Raw genomic sequence first — 12,820 nt, 5'->3', positions numbered from 1 at the left:
TTGGTGCCCCGTGAGCAAGCCAGAGGAATTAATTAATGGCACTGCTTGCCAACTAATTAGCCATCCATCACCCAAGTTAGTTATCTCATTCTTGTCTGTCTGATATACACAGCCCGCTCAGCCTGCAGCACTCCTGCCGCCTGTATTAAAGCCGTCTGTTAAGGAGCATAGGATAAGCAAAGCTACCGTCATTTGGGACGACAGAAATGAGCGTATTGTGCACCAGCGACAGAAATGGAGCTGGTCCAAATGCTCTTGTATGCCCTGAACCTGGGACTGGGAAATGCTGGCCTGGGTGAATTGGCCTGTGAGACTCCACCTTCCCCCTCCACCCCTTAACTGAACTGCTGAACTGCTGGCTTGTCTTGAAACCACCTGAAAATGAGGAACATCTCTTGGCTAAATTCAGTGCTTGAGAGGAAAGGTAGATGGAATCCGTGCCTTTTTCCTTAGCACACAGACAGCTTGCTCTTAGGAGCTGATAAGCCAGGTCCGATTTAGATACAGTGGAGCTCGATTGTGCAAGGGTTGGCCCTGAATGCAAAGATGAGATCATCTCCTGGCGTGCTGTGGTCCTGCTCCAGAGGAGCCCGTGCTGTGCCACAGTCAGGGTGCAGCCTTGCAGGAGGTCCCGTAGGTCTGTGTCCCACATGTGGGCCACCCTGGGTGTTTGGAGTAGCAGGAAGCCAGTGGGTGTTCCCATAAGGTCTTCACTCCCATTCGTAATCTGAAGCAGGGAGATAAACAAAATGCTAACTGATGGCTCCAGCCTTCTGTGGAAATTTCCATGAACCACTGATTCACTGGGTCAGGCTGAAGCTTATTTCATATGTTTTATAACTTCTATCCGTAATTGCCTTTTTCATGATGTGCTCAAGGAAGGCTTGAGGACCGCTCTGGTGGGTGTAATTGTCCTTCAGCCTTAAACGTGTTTGGCTGTAGGATCTCTTAATTTTTTTGGAATGTTCTTAAATCAACGGAAAGCTTAGTCACTTCTGGCTTTGAAAACCTTTGGGGTCTCATTAAATGTGCAAGGCTTGAGGTCAGAGACACTACCTCATAGTTACTGGGTTGGTGACAACAATGGTGTCAAAGCATTGGTTAAATACAGTATGAGGAGCAGGAGTCCAGTGCTTGGCCTCGTAGCAGAGGACAGCTGCTTCATGGTGCAGCGCCCTGCTCCCCCTTTGCAGGAGCTGAGCAGCTTTGTTCCCAGGCCTTGATGTGGGGGTTCCCCTGTGTGCTGCCCTGCCAACTAGCTTTGGGCAGAAAGCTGCACTTTTGAGTAGTTGCTACATTTTGTCTTGGACTGAGAAGCTATCACTGGTAGAGAGAAAAGTCCATATATATATTTCTATGTAATACGCAAGTATTCATTTGAAAAGCCCTTTAGGATGAAAGGAGCCATACAAATTTATTCTAATTGGATGAGAACCAGAAGGCCAATGTTTGTGTAGTGTGGATGTATTTATAGAACAGCTATGCATCCAGATGCAAGGCAAAATCTATTGAACTCTCGTATCTGTCTACAGCAGGGTAATGCAGTAGATTCACCTTCGGCTTTGCGAATAGGAAAAGGTGCTGCTGTTCTCATCTGTAGCAAAGTGTAAGCCAACAACTGTGCTACAGTCACGTTGTTCGAAGAAGACATCTTGTACCTCTGCTCGCAGTAGGTGTTGTTACTTCAGCAATGACTGTTAGGAAATGCGTCTGGATTGGTAATGCTGCAGGCGCAAGAAGAACCCGCACTGCAGGCAGGAGAGCTGCAGCTTCAGAGACTTTACTGCACAGGCGAAGAGGTGCCTGGAAGGAGAGGAACGGCTGTCTTTGGTCAGCGAGCTGTTTTTCCACGGTTTGCACCACGTTTTGTGTTTGTGGAGTGGGAGCAGGGGGCCACCGCGTCCCCTGGGGCTGCAGCTGTTCCTGCCTGAACGTGACTCACCTCGATGGTGTGTTAGCATAGATGGGCTTTTCTTCCATGGAAATAGGAAAACTGATGGCACCAGTGTTGTCCTGCCTCAGGAGGCGAGGCGTTTTTCCTAAGCCTCTAGCCTTGTGATTTCTGTATTTCTTTACCATTCTCTTTATGTTGGCCACTAGCCCTGCTGCTTAGAGGAACCACCCCAGTGGAATTGGCAGTATGCGCTTTCTACACGCGGCCGTTGCTTTCCTGGCTCGTGAAGGCTAGAGTTCTGCTCTAGTGTGAAAGTTGAGGGCTTTGGGGACCATGAGTACAAGTTACTTTTCTCCGAGATGCCTCCCCAGGTAAGATTAGCCAAAGGAAGAAAACATCCCCCTTGGCCTCCTGGGTTGTCTGTGAAGCGTCACAGCGCAGCGCTGTTTCCAATTTGAATGTTGCACAACCGGCACATGCTTCTTGGCGAGTTCGATGCAACGAAACTCATGAAGGAGTCGCTCTTGTCAAGACACAGCCACACAAGTCGGGGTAACCGCTCTCTTTGTGAGTAAAGGTGACGAAGTTGCAATGGTCACTTCACCCTGTTTCTCTGCTGGATGAGGGAGAGCCCATCTGAACATTACATATGGGCCATTTTCCGTTCCCTGTCTTCTGCCCTCGAGCAGTCTCCTTTGTCCGTCTGGTTCTAGAAAATAACCGTATTGATTTTGATTTCACTAAGAATGTACCTTCCAAACCGTGGGTTCATTATTCAGAGCTGAAGTTGCTTGCAAATGGTGCCCAGTGCCCCAGCTGGGTGTGATCCTTCCCGTTGGGCTGCCTGCACCCTGTGCTTGCTGTCCACCTGCTCCCAGCTCCCTGTGGTCAGTTTGCCGAGCCCGTAACTTTGCAGTGCTGCAGCGTTGCCTAACTCTGCTCCCCGCACACCTGCATGCTCTGCTCCACCGTTAACTTCATGAGTGTCTCGACCGTACACCGAATAGGGAAAGGAGGTTGCTGTGTTTTACGGACCCTTTGAAACAATTGAATAATTGGATTTTGGGACTGGCTGGCTTTGTCTCTTATCACAGGTATTTGTGTCAGCTTAGTGTAAACATGAAGATGTCAACCTTGCAATGAATTGTGTTTTACAGCTGCCTGTAACATTCCCCCAGAGTTTCTTTGGGATGGTGTAAGACGAAAGCCCTTTACAATGGCACCAGTGTTGTGAAAGAGCCCTTTGCCCTCGTAGAGTCCTGCACGTGCTTTGTGCATTTACAACGGCTGAGACAGTGTCTGAGCCTTGGCTTGTCATCTGTTAAATAAAAGCCAGGGCACTGCTTTTATTAGAGCCAAACGGGACCTCTGAGCCAGGTTGTGCCCTGCGTGGCACGCTTTGCTTCCACCCATTTGCTTTGAAATCCTCTTCCCAGGGAAGACATGATAGCCAGGCTGCGTGGAGGCTTTTGCAGGGAGTTTTCACTAACAGCGAAGGACTTCCCCTGGCTGGCCTCCTACCAACGGTTCGTGTTGGACTGGAAAAGCCTTCTTAGCCTTAAATGTCCCAGCTGCTCTGGGGAGGAGGATGCTTGATTAGCTCATGAGGAGTCTCCTGAGAAGGGTTTCAACTCTCACTGACCTATCGCTTGCTCTTAGAAAAGTCGCTTCATTTCTGCGCGTCAGCTGCTCTATCTGTGCAAGGGGGTAGGACTGCCCAGTAAAGCCCTTGGAAATCAGCAGAGGGAAGAGCAAGGCTGGGCTTTATTAACACACAGAAAGGACAGACAGCTGCTCAGCTCCACGGTACCTTCGGCAGAGTGAACCCATGGGGAAGACTAACAGCATGGGATGCTAACGGCTGTCCAGCCCTGGGACATGGAGCTGGAGCCTCCCTCCTGGCTGACAGCTGCCCGGGCTCCTCGCTTGGCTGCTTCCCTCACCCTCGATCGAAAATCCCAAGGCCACCCAGAAGCCTTTCCCGCTGCAGCCATCCTGCAGTGCTGCAGAGGTGTGCGAAGCGGCCGGCCGCGGTCCCTGCGGGTGCACCCATCCTTTTCCCTGTTTGACCTCGTCCGTTCGCAGCTTCTGCCTGCAAACAGTGTTTTGAAAGGCTCTAATCGCAGCGCCTGATGCAATCTCCAGTTTGCTTCTGTCTTCGGGATGATTCATTGTCCAGATCCTCCAGGCCTTGCTGCTTGATATTTGTCCTGGAGCCAAATACTTGCACCTTCGTTAACCCCTTCTTGGCCTCCCTTTGGAGCGGTTGCCACTGGGCATTCATGGCTTTGGGGGTCTCAGGCTCTGGGGCTGCAGCAATAATGTGTCAAGAGGCGCTGCTGGGGCCCCAGCAACTGCCGAGTTCAGGATGAAGATGTCTTTCTCCCAGCAATTCTCTCAGCTTGACATTTGTTAAGGCCTTTAAAACTTAATTGCCTAATAAAATGGTGCATGGGGGTTGGAGAAGAGTGCTGGCACTGGAGGGGGGGCTTTTCTCTCTGGGGAGGGGGAGGGTTGGGACATGTCCTCGACTCGGGGAGCAAGGTTCCAGTTTGGTAGTAACAGTCTAGTGCATGTCTTGAAGGCCTCAGCAGCATGACATTAAAAAGAAGGCATTTAACATGGAAATCCCCAGAGGCGGAGATTAAAGCGAACAGGTGCTGGAAAAATGTTTCTGCATATTAGAACTTAATTAGATTTGAAAATGAATTCCAGATGGGCTAATTATGTGTGAGTTGTTGCAGGTTCTTTCTTGCAGGGACAGGATTGTGTTTGGGAAGCTGATTCGGTCTGATTGGATTTGATTCCTCACTCTTGCGGTATCACCGAGATCTAGAGGCAGGTTAGCTTTCAGGTCCTGTGATCTCCCTGAAAAGGCTCCACGTCTCCTCCTGCTCCTGTCAGAGCCAGAGAGATCTGAGGCCACGAGCCACCAGGCTTGTTGCTGAAATAACCACAGGGCCAGCAACCTGTCATGTTCAAGGAGAAAAGATCCTTATCGGAATTGCTTTTAAAAGGAGCTTCAAAGACTGGAAGCTAGATTTTTTACAAAGGGAACTGTTCCTAGGGACAGAGGATGCTTGGGGAGGGGGCTCAGGAAGGGGGGCTGTTGCCTGGAGGGGAGCAGCGTGCCAGAGCCTGCTTGGGCGATGTCCTTCTGGGTGTACCGGGAGAGCAGAGCGTGAGAGCGAGGTGCTGGCTGCCGCACCGCATATTTGTGCTGTGTAAATACTAGCGTAACCAAGAAATGCTGATAGCGGGGGAGTGGCGTACTCCGGGAGAAAATACGGCTCGGGAGAGGAGGGTGTCAGCCGTGGGCAGCTCATTCTGATGCACGGTGCTCGCTGGCTCGGCCCAAGGAATGCTGCTCAAAACCCCGCAGGAGACCTGCTGGAGGAGTGGGGGTCACGGCCTCTCGCCGGGGTCCCCCAAAGCCACCGAGGTGTTGGGATGACGGCTCCGCCACTGTGCGGCGGCTCTGGGTCTGCCTCCAGCCACTGGGACTCCTGAGAGCTCAGTAAACGTAAACTTTAATGTAGGGTCCCTGATTGGAAATTATGGGTGTATGATTTATATGGGGCTCAGTGAATGATTTATAACATGTTAAGTGATGATTTAGGTAGAAAATACAACCCCCTCTTACAGAATCTTTAATGAAAAGTGTCAGTTCTCATGAATTTATTTCTGAAGCTGTGTTTGAACTCAGCATGTTTGACATAAATCACGTCTAATTGTCATTTTATGATTAATGAACATATGCTGGCCGTTTTTCTCCATAATTAAACTTTATGTTCAATTCGTCTGGCAAAGCAAAACAAGTTTATGCATTGTGATATGCTGGCTCTTCAGGTCTGTGTATGAGAAAGTGCCTGGATTTCCAATTCCCAAGCAAGAGTTGGATGAGAGACTCGTGGCTGGTTTTGCAGAAAGTCAGGTTTGCCTTGGCTGAGAAAGCAGATGTGGTACTGTCCCTCCCTTTTAAGACAGTACTGCTCCTTAAATGGGATTTACACTTCTTAGATAATGCTAGGCACCTCTCCGGTGATGATGACTGAGACAAACAAGATCAAGGTGGTTCGTGACCACGCACTCCCTTAGCTCACGAGGAAACAGAGGTCCCAGCTTACCGACTTATAGAGATCCCTAGCCCTGAAGAGCTGCAGGGAATTGGGCAGCTCCGCAGCACCCAGGCACATACGAGCAGGTTTTCCACACCCTCAGTGATCTGCCAGAGCTAAGGATCCCTGGGGTCCTGTGTGGGCGTCTCCAGGGCAGGATCCCTTAGGCTTCACACGACTTCCATGGTGAGGAATAATTAGACTCTTCTTTTTTCAGGACATAGACAAGTTTGGCAACGAGATCACACAGCTGGCTCGCCCGCTCCCGGTTGAGTACCTAATCATAGATGTAAGTATTCATTGCACTTGTTTGCTTTCAGCAGGGGAAGGTCAGGGCGGAGTGAAGTTCTTAACCCACCTCTAAAATTCACATTGGAGGTGATTCATCAGAGAGATTTTCTTTCTTTCTCCTTTTCCCTCTGCTGCCAGGCATTTCTAGCACAGGGGTGCAGGAGGCAGTGCACTCTGGGGTAGTTGCAGTGCTCCTCGGGATCGATGTGGTGCCAGGGAACACAATTGCTTCCTGGGAAGGCACTGCCTGGTGCCTTATCACGGCTCCAAACTGGCACGTAGCCACGCAGCAGGGAAAGCAGCCAGCCCCACGGATACGTGTGCCGGGCGCTACCTTACGTGGAGCTAATTAGAAAGCTCCAGTTGTCTGTCTCTTAGCAGCAATTAAGAATCCATCTCCTTTTAGTGACTCAGCAGACCAGGTTGGTTGTACAGAAATGCCTTTTCTTGGGGGAGGGAGTTCACACTACAGCACAGCTTGGCTGGAGCAGAGCTGCTGCCTGCCTGCGAGCGAGCGCTGCCAGGCACTGGGGCACGGCTCTGCCCTTTGGCTTGAAAGGAAACTGTTACGGTGTGGAAGGCAGGAAAGCAAATAATTTGGATGACAGATGATATTGCTGGAGTTAGAGGTGGTGCCAATAACGATTAAATCCACCCGGAGCAACTGGTCTGATCCAGCTGCCCCTGGCACAGGCAGTGTCCCGCGGGCGCAGGGAAGCTGGCAGCCGGGAGTCTTCCACTGGCTCGTCCTTCTTCCCCGTTTATTAGCTGCTGTGTGTATGGCTTATCAGAGAGACACTCGGGCTGACACTGGGACGTGTGACTTGCACAGAGAAATGTCGTGTCCAGAACAACGGGCCCATTGTGTGGAGCCCTTGGACACCCCATGCCAGTCGGCAGCACTGGAGCATATTTATTACTCAAGTAGTAAAGGCATCTGTTTCCGGGCTACCTGGGGTGTAATTAAGATGAAAACAGATTGATGGAACATGCATTTAGGAGCAGTCTGGAAAGCTGCATTTCTGAAGCATCTTGTTTTGTCTCTTTTAAAAAAAAAAAAACCAAAAAAAAAACCAAAGGCATTATTCCAGTTAATACTGTCCTGGCAGGTATTTCTGCATCTCTGCTTACAAAGGGCCTCACCAACACGGCCCAGCAGTCAGTAACTGACACCAAAGCTTTAAAGCCCCCAGAATCGGGACTGGTTTAAATGTCAGAAGCTGGCCCAAACACTGGCTTGTGAGCTCAGTAACGTGGGCGCAATGTTGCATTACCCTGTTCCCCATCCCTTTGGCACAGGGTGCAAGGAGGAGGCAGGGTGAGTGCACCCAGAGCGTGGGGTGACTCTGTTCAGTGAAGTGCAAAGGTGTTTTCCTGGCACCCGTTCCAGCCCGAACAGAGCAGCACGGTCCCCTGGCTACCCCGTGGCCAGACAGAGGGGCCACGCTCTCCCCTGCCACCCCTTGGTGTTAAGGTGACACCCCCAGCAGCAGCAGCAGCCGCCTGGCATGAGGCAGAGCTGTGCTGGGAGCTGCTGGGTCCTGGTGACCTTTGCAGAGAAGGATGCTCTCCACGGCATCGTGCTGTGCTCTTGTCAGGGCTGAGCTCGGTACATCTCCCTCCAGCTTCGTTAGAAATGATTGCCAGGAGTTAAGGGGTGTGCTGATTGGAATATTACTTTAAATGTTAAAAGCCATCAGAAGATCCCTGCTGTAATTGCCTTGCTGTCTTCCTGCCTGAGCTCTAATGTGTAGCTGTGGCTGCTGTCACCTCTCAGGAGCCTTGCTTCCTGTATCCCACTTGCCTCTCCTGCTGTCAGCGCTCTGATCATCCTTTCTTGGATTTTTAGATTACTACAACTTTCCCCAAGGATCCAGTCTACACTTTTTCTATTTCTCAAAATCCATTCCCCATCGAGAACCGCGATGTGCTGGGAGAAACTCAGGTAAGGAGTGATTCATAACAAAGCTGTGTTTAATACAGGTAGGTCGTTTGTCTCCCTTGCCCTTACTAATATCTGCAAAGGGACGGCTGCAATTGTGCCCTTAAATCACCCCGTTGCGGTTCAGTCCAGTGCTTGCCAAACACCTTCCTGCACGGAGCAGCGTCTGCATCCCAATCAGCCAGCTGGACGCCTTGCTCCCCGCCTGCTCGGTGATGGGGACCAGGGCTCCTCGCTCTGTGCCAGGGCTGATGCCTCCCAGACAGCACCAAAGAGGTCAGGGGGCTCCAGCCCCACAGTGACAGTACGGGACCCACTTCTCCCAGACTAGGGTCTCTTGCTCCAGCTCCGAGAGCACTGACTTCTCTTTCTGAACAGATTTTTCAAGCGCAGAGGCCATTTACTGTAAGAGGCCCATAGCATTGAGCAGAGGCAGCTGCTGGACAGCTCGAGGCACTTGCTGGGTGTTGCCAGCACACAGAAGGCTCGAGTTGCTTTAAAGCAGCAACAGCTTGTTTCTCTAAGGAGGCTGTGCCAAAGATGTCAAAGGCTTCGCTCCAGAAGTCATCACAGGAAAGGGGTCTCTGCCCGTTGTGGCTCTGTGGGCAGAGTGGGAGAGGTCGGCTCTTCAGCGCCAGCTTTGGTCCTCATTTCTGAGGACGTTCTGGGTTCAAGAGCAGAGGAAGAGGAGAGGATGGGGAAGAAGGGGCTGCTTTGTCCTCAGCTGCCTCTTTTCCTTAGGGACTGGGCTTTGAGCTGAGCTGACTGGCCTCTGTTCAGCATCTTTTGGGTCTGAGATCCGCTCTCTATGTGCTGGGGTTGTTCAGGAGCTCAGATAGGAGAGCTAGTGCAGACCCAAAGATCCTTTTCTCTGGAGGTTCTCTGGAGTTAGCTGCAACTCAGTGAGCCAGCCTGGGATCTGATTTCGGGAGGGTCTCTGCACATTGCCGCCAATGCCCAGAAGAGACAAGAATGTTATAGTGTTTGTTAGTGGATTCAAATAGAAAATAAAGTTACCACATGGGGGAGAAGTGACTTCTCTTTATTACTTTCCCCTCTCTCTAGGACTTCCACAGCTTGGCCACGTACCTGTCCCAAAATACTTCCTCCATTTTCCTAGACATCATTTCCGATTTCCATCTGCTCCTCTTCCTGGTCACGAACGAGGTCATGCCTCTGCGGGTACGTAATGGGGAGGAAAGGGTCATGTCAGTGTCGCAGTCCCCAGGGCCCTGAGCTCTTCCTGGCATGTCACCTACATGCGTGGAGGTGACCGACCCAGCCTGCCACCCCCAGGCACGTCCCCCCGGCTGGGTGCCTGTGCAGGCAGGCCATGCAGCTGGCCCAATGCCTCTTCTTCCAGGCTGAGCTGCTGGTAGAAGGTTTAAAAAGTCAAACCGAAGCCCCCGAGTAGACCAATAGTCTCAACATGCCGCTCAGAGCAGTGAGGGGGTGGTGGTTGTTAGCACGGTCACAGACCAGACAGAGCCAACTTGGCTGCGGCTCTGAGAGCTGGAAACATTTTTAAAAAATATCTCAGAATCAGAAATTCCTGTTGTAATGATAACAAGATCAGAGCCCCCAAATCTCGGTGAGGCCAACAACTTCCTGGCTGTGCAGCTCTGCCACTCTTGGCTGGGCACCGGGAGCTTGGCGGATGCCCAGGACCCCGGTTCACATCTCCACTGCCGGACCTTCCCGGTGTAAGCAGCACACCAGCGAAAAGGGCCACATGTTTGCCAGAGGCTTCAAGGGTGCCGAGGACTGCGCATGTGCGGGGCAGCCAGGCTGACCCTGGGCAGCTGGAGATCAGGCCGGCGCTGTGTGCGTGGCCAGGGACGGGTGCTGGCACGCTCCGGCACAGCGGGTTTGCACCCCTGGGAGTCCGGCTCAGCCCGCAGCGCCGGCACACTTTCCTGCACCGGGGAGTGTGGTGGTTGACTGCAGCCTGGTTAGGGGATAACCTCCTCCACGCAGAGGAAAGGGAAGTGTTTGGGTTCTGGGGGTATGTCTGAATGCTGGGGAGAGCAGAAGGGACAAACTGCGTCTTGCTCCTTGCCCGAGAACCTCACCTCAAAGGGGCAGCAGCTCAGACTCACAGTTCTGTCTTGCTGTGGCTGGTGGAGGAGGGCAGGGAGGCATTTCCCTGGTCACAGCCCCAGCCTAGGTGCCGGAGGAGAGTCCAGCACTGATTTCCCTCTTACGAATTCCAGGACAGCATCAGCTTGTTGCTGGAAGCTGTGAGGACCAAGAACGAGGAGCTCGCACAGACCTGGAAAAAATCAGAGCAGTGGGCCACCATTGAGCAGCTCTGCAGTAAGAAAGGGGATCCCTCTGGGAGGGGGTCCCTTGGGCCAGGGCTGGGCCGAGCCAGCCGGCGGCTGCGCAGTGCTGCTCTCAAGCCATCGTGGAGGCTGTTGGAGGGTCGGGTGGGAGGAAAGCTGTTCCTTGATCCCGAGCAGTCCCCGCTGCACCGAGCGGGGAGCAGGGCTGGGCTTTGGGGCTGCACCGCGGGATCAGCAGTGCTCAGCTGTGGGGTGCTGAGGTCTGCCACCACCTGGGAGCCTCCACCGGGTGCTAGCCTTGGGGCCGAGGGCAGCGTTTCGGCAGGGAGGTTCTCGCCTGGGTTGGGATGGGAAACTTGCTCTGGGTTTAGGCAGGGGACCTGCCTGTTCCCAGCGCTTTCCCCCTGCTCTGACTGGGCTCTTTCTCTCGCAGGCACAGTCGGTGTCCAGATCTCAGGACTACAGGAGTACGGTGCCATGGGCGGCTCGACACACGCCGTGTCGGCGGCCATGTGGGCCTGCCAGCACTGCACCTTCATGAACCAGCCGGGCACGGACCACTGCGAGATGTGCAGCCTGCCCCGGACCTAGCCATGCCAGCGCAGCGGCAGACTCCAATACAGAGCAAACCCCCGAACAGCAGGAGTGGTGCTTGTCCCTTCCCCGTCCTCCCTTCTGCTTCCCCCCATCAGCCCCCCCCCGGGGTGCAGAGCCGGGCAGGGGGTGGCTCCAGCCCTCCCCAGCTGCTACTCGCTCCCTTTCAGGGGCAGCCCCATAGTCGCAGCAGGAGCCGGGCGCCCTGGCTTTATCCTGACACCGGTCCCAGGCCTGGAAAACCAACGCTTAACCTCAGCCTTCGCCCAGTGGGGCTGGGCTGTCTCCCCACCACCCCCAGCTGCTGTCCTAGCCTGTTCCTGGGTGAGCACTGGGGGCTCTGTGGCCAGCTGGGACACCTCCCTCCCTGCCTGCTTGCCTGCCCGAAGCAGCCTTCCAGCGTAGCAGGGGTGACGGGGAGGCTTTGGCATCTCCCTGCCCGCAGCTTTGCTCCCCTTTCCCTGCCCGCGTGGGTGGCTGCCGCCAGCCTTGGGTGCCCAGGTACCGACAGCTTTCGCACTAAACGGCCGAGGCAAGAGCGAGCAGACGACTGTTAACAGCGCTGGGCCAGACGGCAGCTCTGCCAGGCTGGGCCCTGTGCGCTGGCTGTGCTCCCGGAGCAGGACTGCCCCCCCCCCGCGCCGCTTGGCACCGGGCAAGGGGTGGGCATGTGCCAACTCTCGGCTTGGCACCGCTCCCACGGCACGCACAGGACCGAGCCGCGCTCGCTCCCTCTCGTGCGGCAGAGATGTTTCGGCACCCGGCTGTGCGTGCTGGGGCTAGCGCGGCTGCCGGCTGGGTGAACCCCTGTGTCCTGTCGATTCACTGCCGGGGGGCTGCGGGAGGGCTGTCCCGTTCCCCCCACCAGCTCGTGTGCCACCTCACCCCGCAGAGAGCGGTTCAGCTCCCGGGGAAGGTGCAAAGCGCCTTGGGCAGCGGCTCGTCCCCTCCTCCGGAGCGAGGCCGTGCGGGGGGAACCACATAACTCGGGCACCCGCCTCGCCTCCCGCATACCGTGGCTCGGCGAGGGAGACGGACCCCGCAGCTGGCACCTTCCCCTGTGCCGGCATCCCTTCTGAGCGCATCCTCCCCAGTGCGGGGCCGGAGCTGAGGGTCAGGCCGGGCTCTTGCTGCTCTCTTTCCCCTTTAGACCCCAGCTGGGGGCTGCCCTGTGCCAGGGTGCTGAGGGCCAGGCACTGGTGGGGCTGGGGAGGGGGCAGGCAGATATTTGGGGTGTCCTGGGGGCTCGGCCCTCCCCTTGCAGGGCCTCTGACCCCCTGCCCTGGCGCTGCGGGTTTGGGCCTCCGTTAAATCCCTGGGGCACCGGTTCCAGCGCTGCCCCATGCCCTCATCGTAGGAGGGAGGGCGTGAGGCCCCATCCTGCGCCAGGATGGCATTGCCCCTGCCTTCTCGGGGCAGGCAGCGTGGCAGAGACCCCCGGCATTCCCGAGCCTGACGGCCTCCCCCGCCCCTCGCTGCTGCCGGCGAGCGCTTGCCCAGGCTCCGCCGAAGGCCTTCGTCCCACCAGCGTTAGCGGAGCGGCCGCCCAGCCCCTGCCACGGGCCTGGCGGGCTGCGGTTTGCTTTTTCCCTCGGTTTGTTGGTGTTTGGGGTTGCAGCGGTGTGCGGTACCTGGACTGGACTGACCCAGGTGCAGGGTCTGCGAGTAACGTTGAATAAAAGCACCTGAAACAAGA

The 12,820-nt window shown here is 54.8% G+C and overlaps 1 protein-coding gene across 1 annotated transcript in view; it reads left to right on the top strand.

Moving 5' to 3' along the window:
* NPLOC4 (NPL4 homolog, ubiquitin recognition factor) overlaps nt 1-12,820 on the top strand; it is a 31,023-nt gene extending 18,203 nt beyond the window's left edge. Inside the window, exons 13-17 of the mRNA XM_052807465.1 lie at nt 6,230-6,301; nt 8,153-8,248; nt 9,311-9,427; nt 10,459-10,561; nt 10,964-12,820. Of these exons, the coding sequence (XP_052663425.1) occupies nt 6,230-6,301; nt 8,153-8,248; nt 9,311-9,427; nt 10,459-10,561; nt 10,964-11,121 (546 nt within the window). The 3' untranslated portion in view covers nt 11,122-12,820. The remainder of the gene's footprint in view (nt 1-6,229; nt 6,302-8,152; nt 8,249-9,310; nt 9,428-10,458; nt 10,562-10,963) is intronic.

Source organism: Harpia harpyja, chromosome 14 (genome assembly GCF_026419915.1).
Source record: "Harpia harpyja isolate bHarHar1 chromosome 14, bHarHar1 primary haplotype, whole genome shotgun sequence".
Classification (NCBI taxonomy): domain Eukaryota; kingdom Metazoa; phylum Chordata; class Aves; order Accipitriformes; family Accipitridae; genus Harpia; species Harpia harpyja.
The sequence above is the reverse complement of the archived record's forward strand: the minus strand, read 5'-3'. Positions and strand labels throughout refer to the sequence as shown.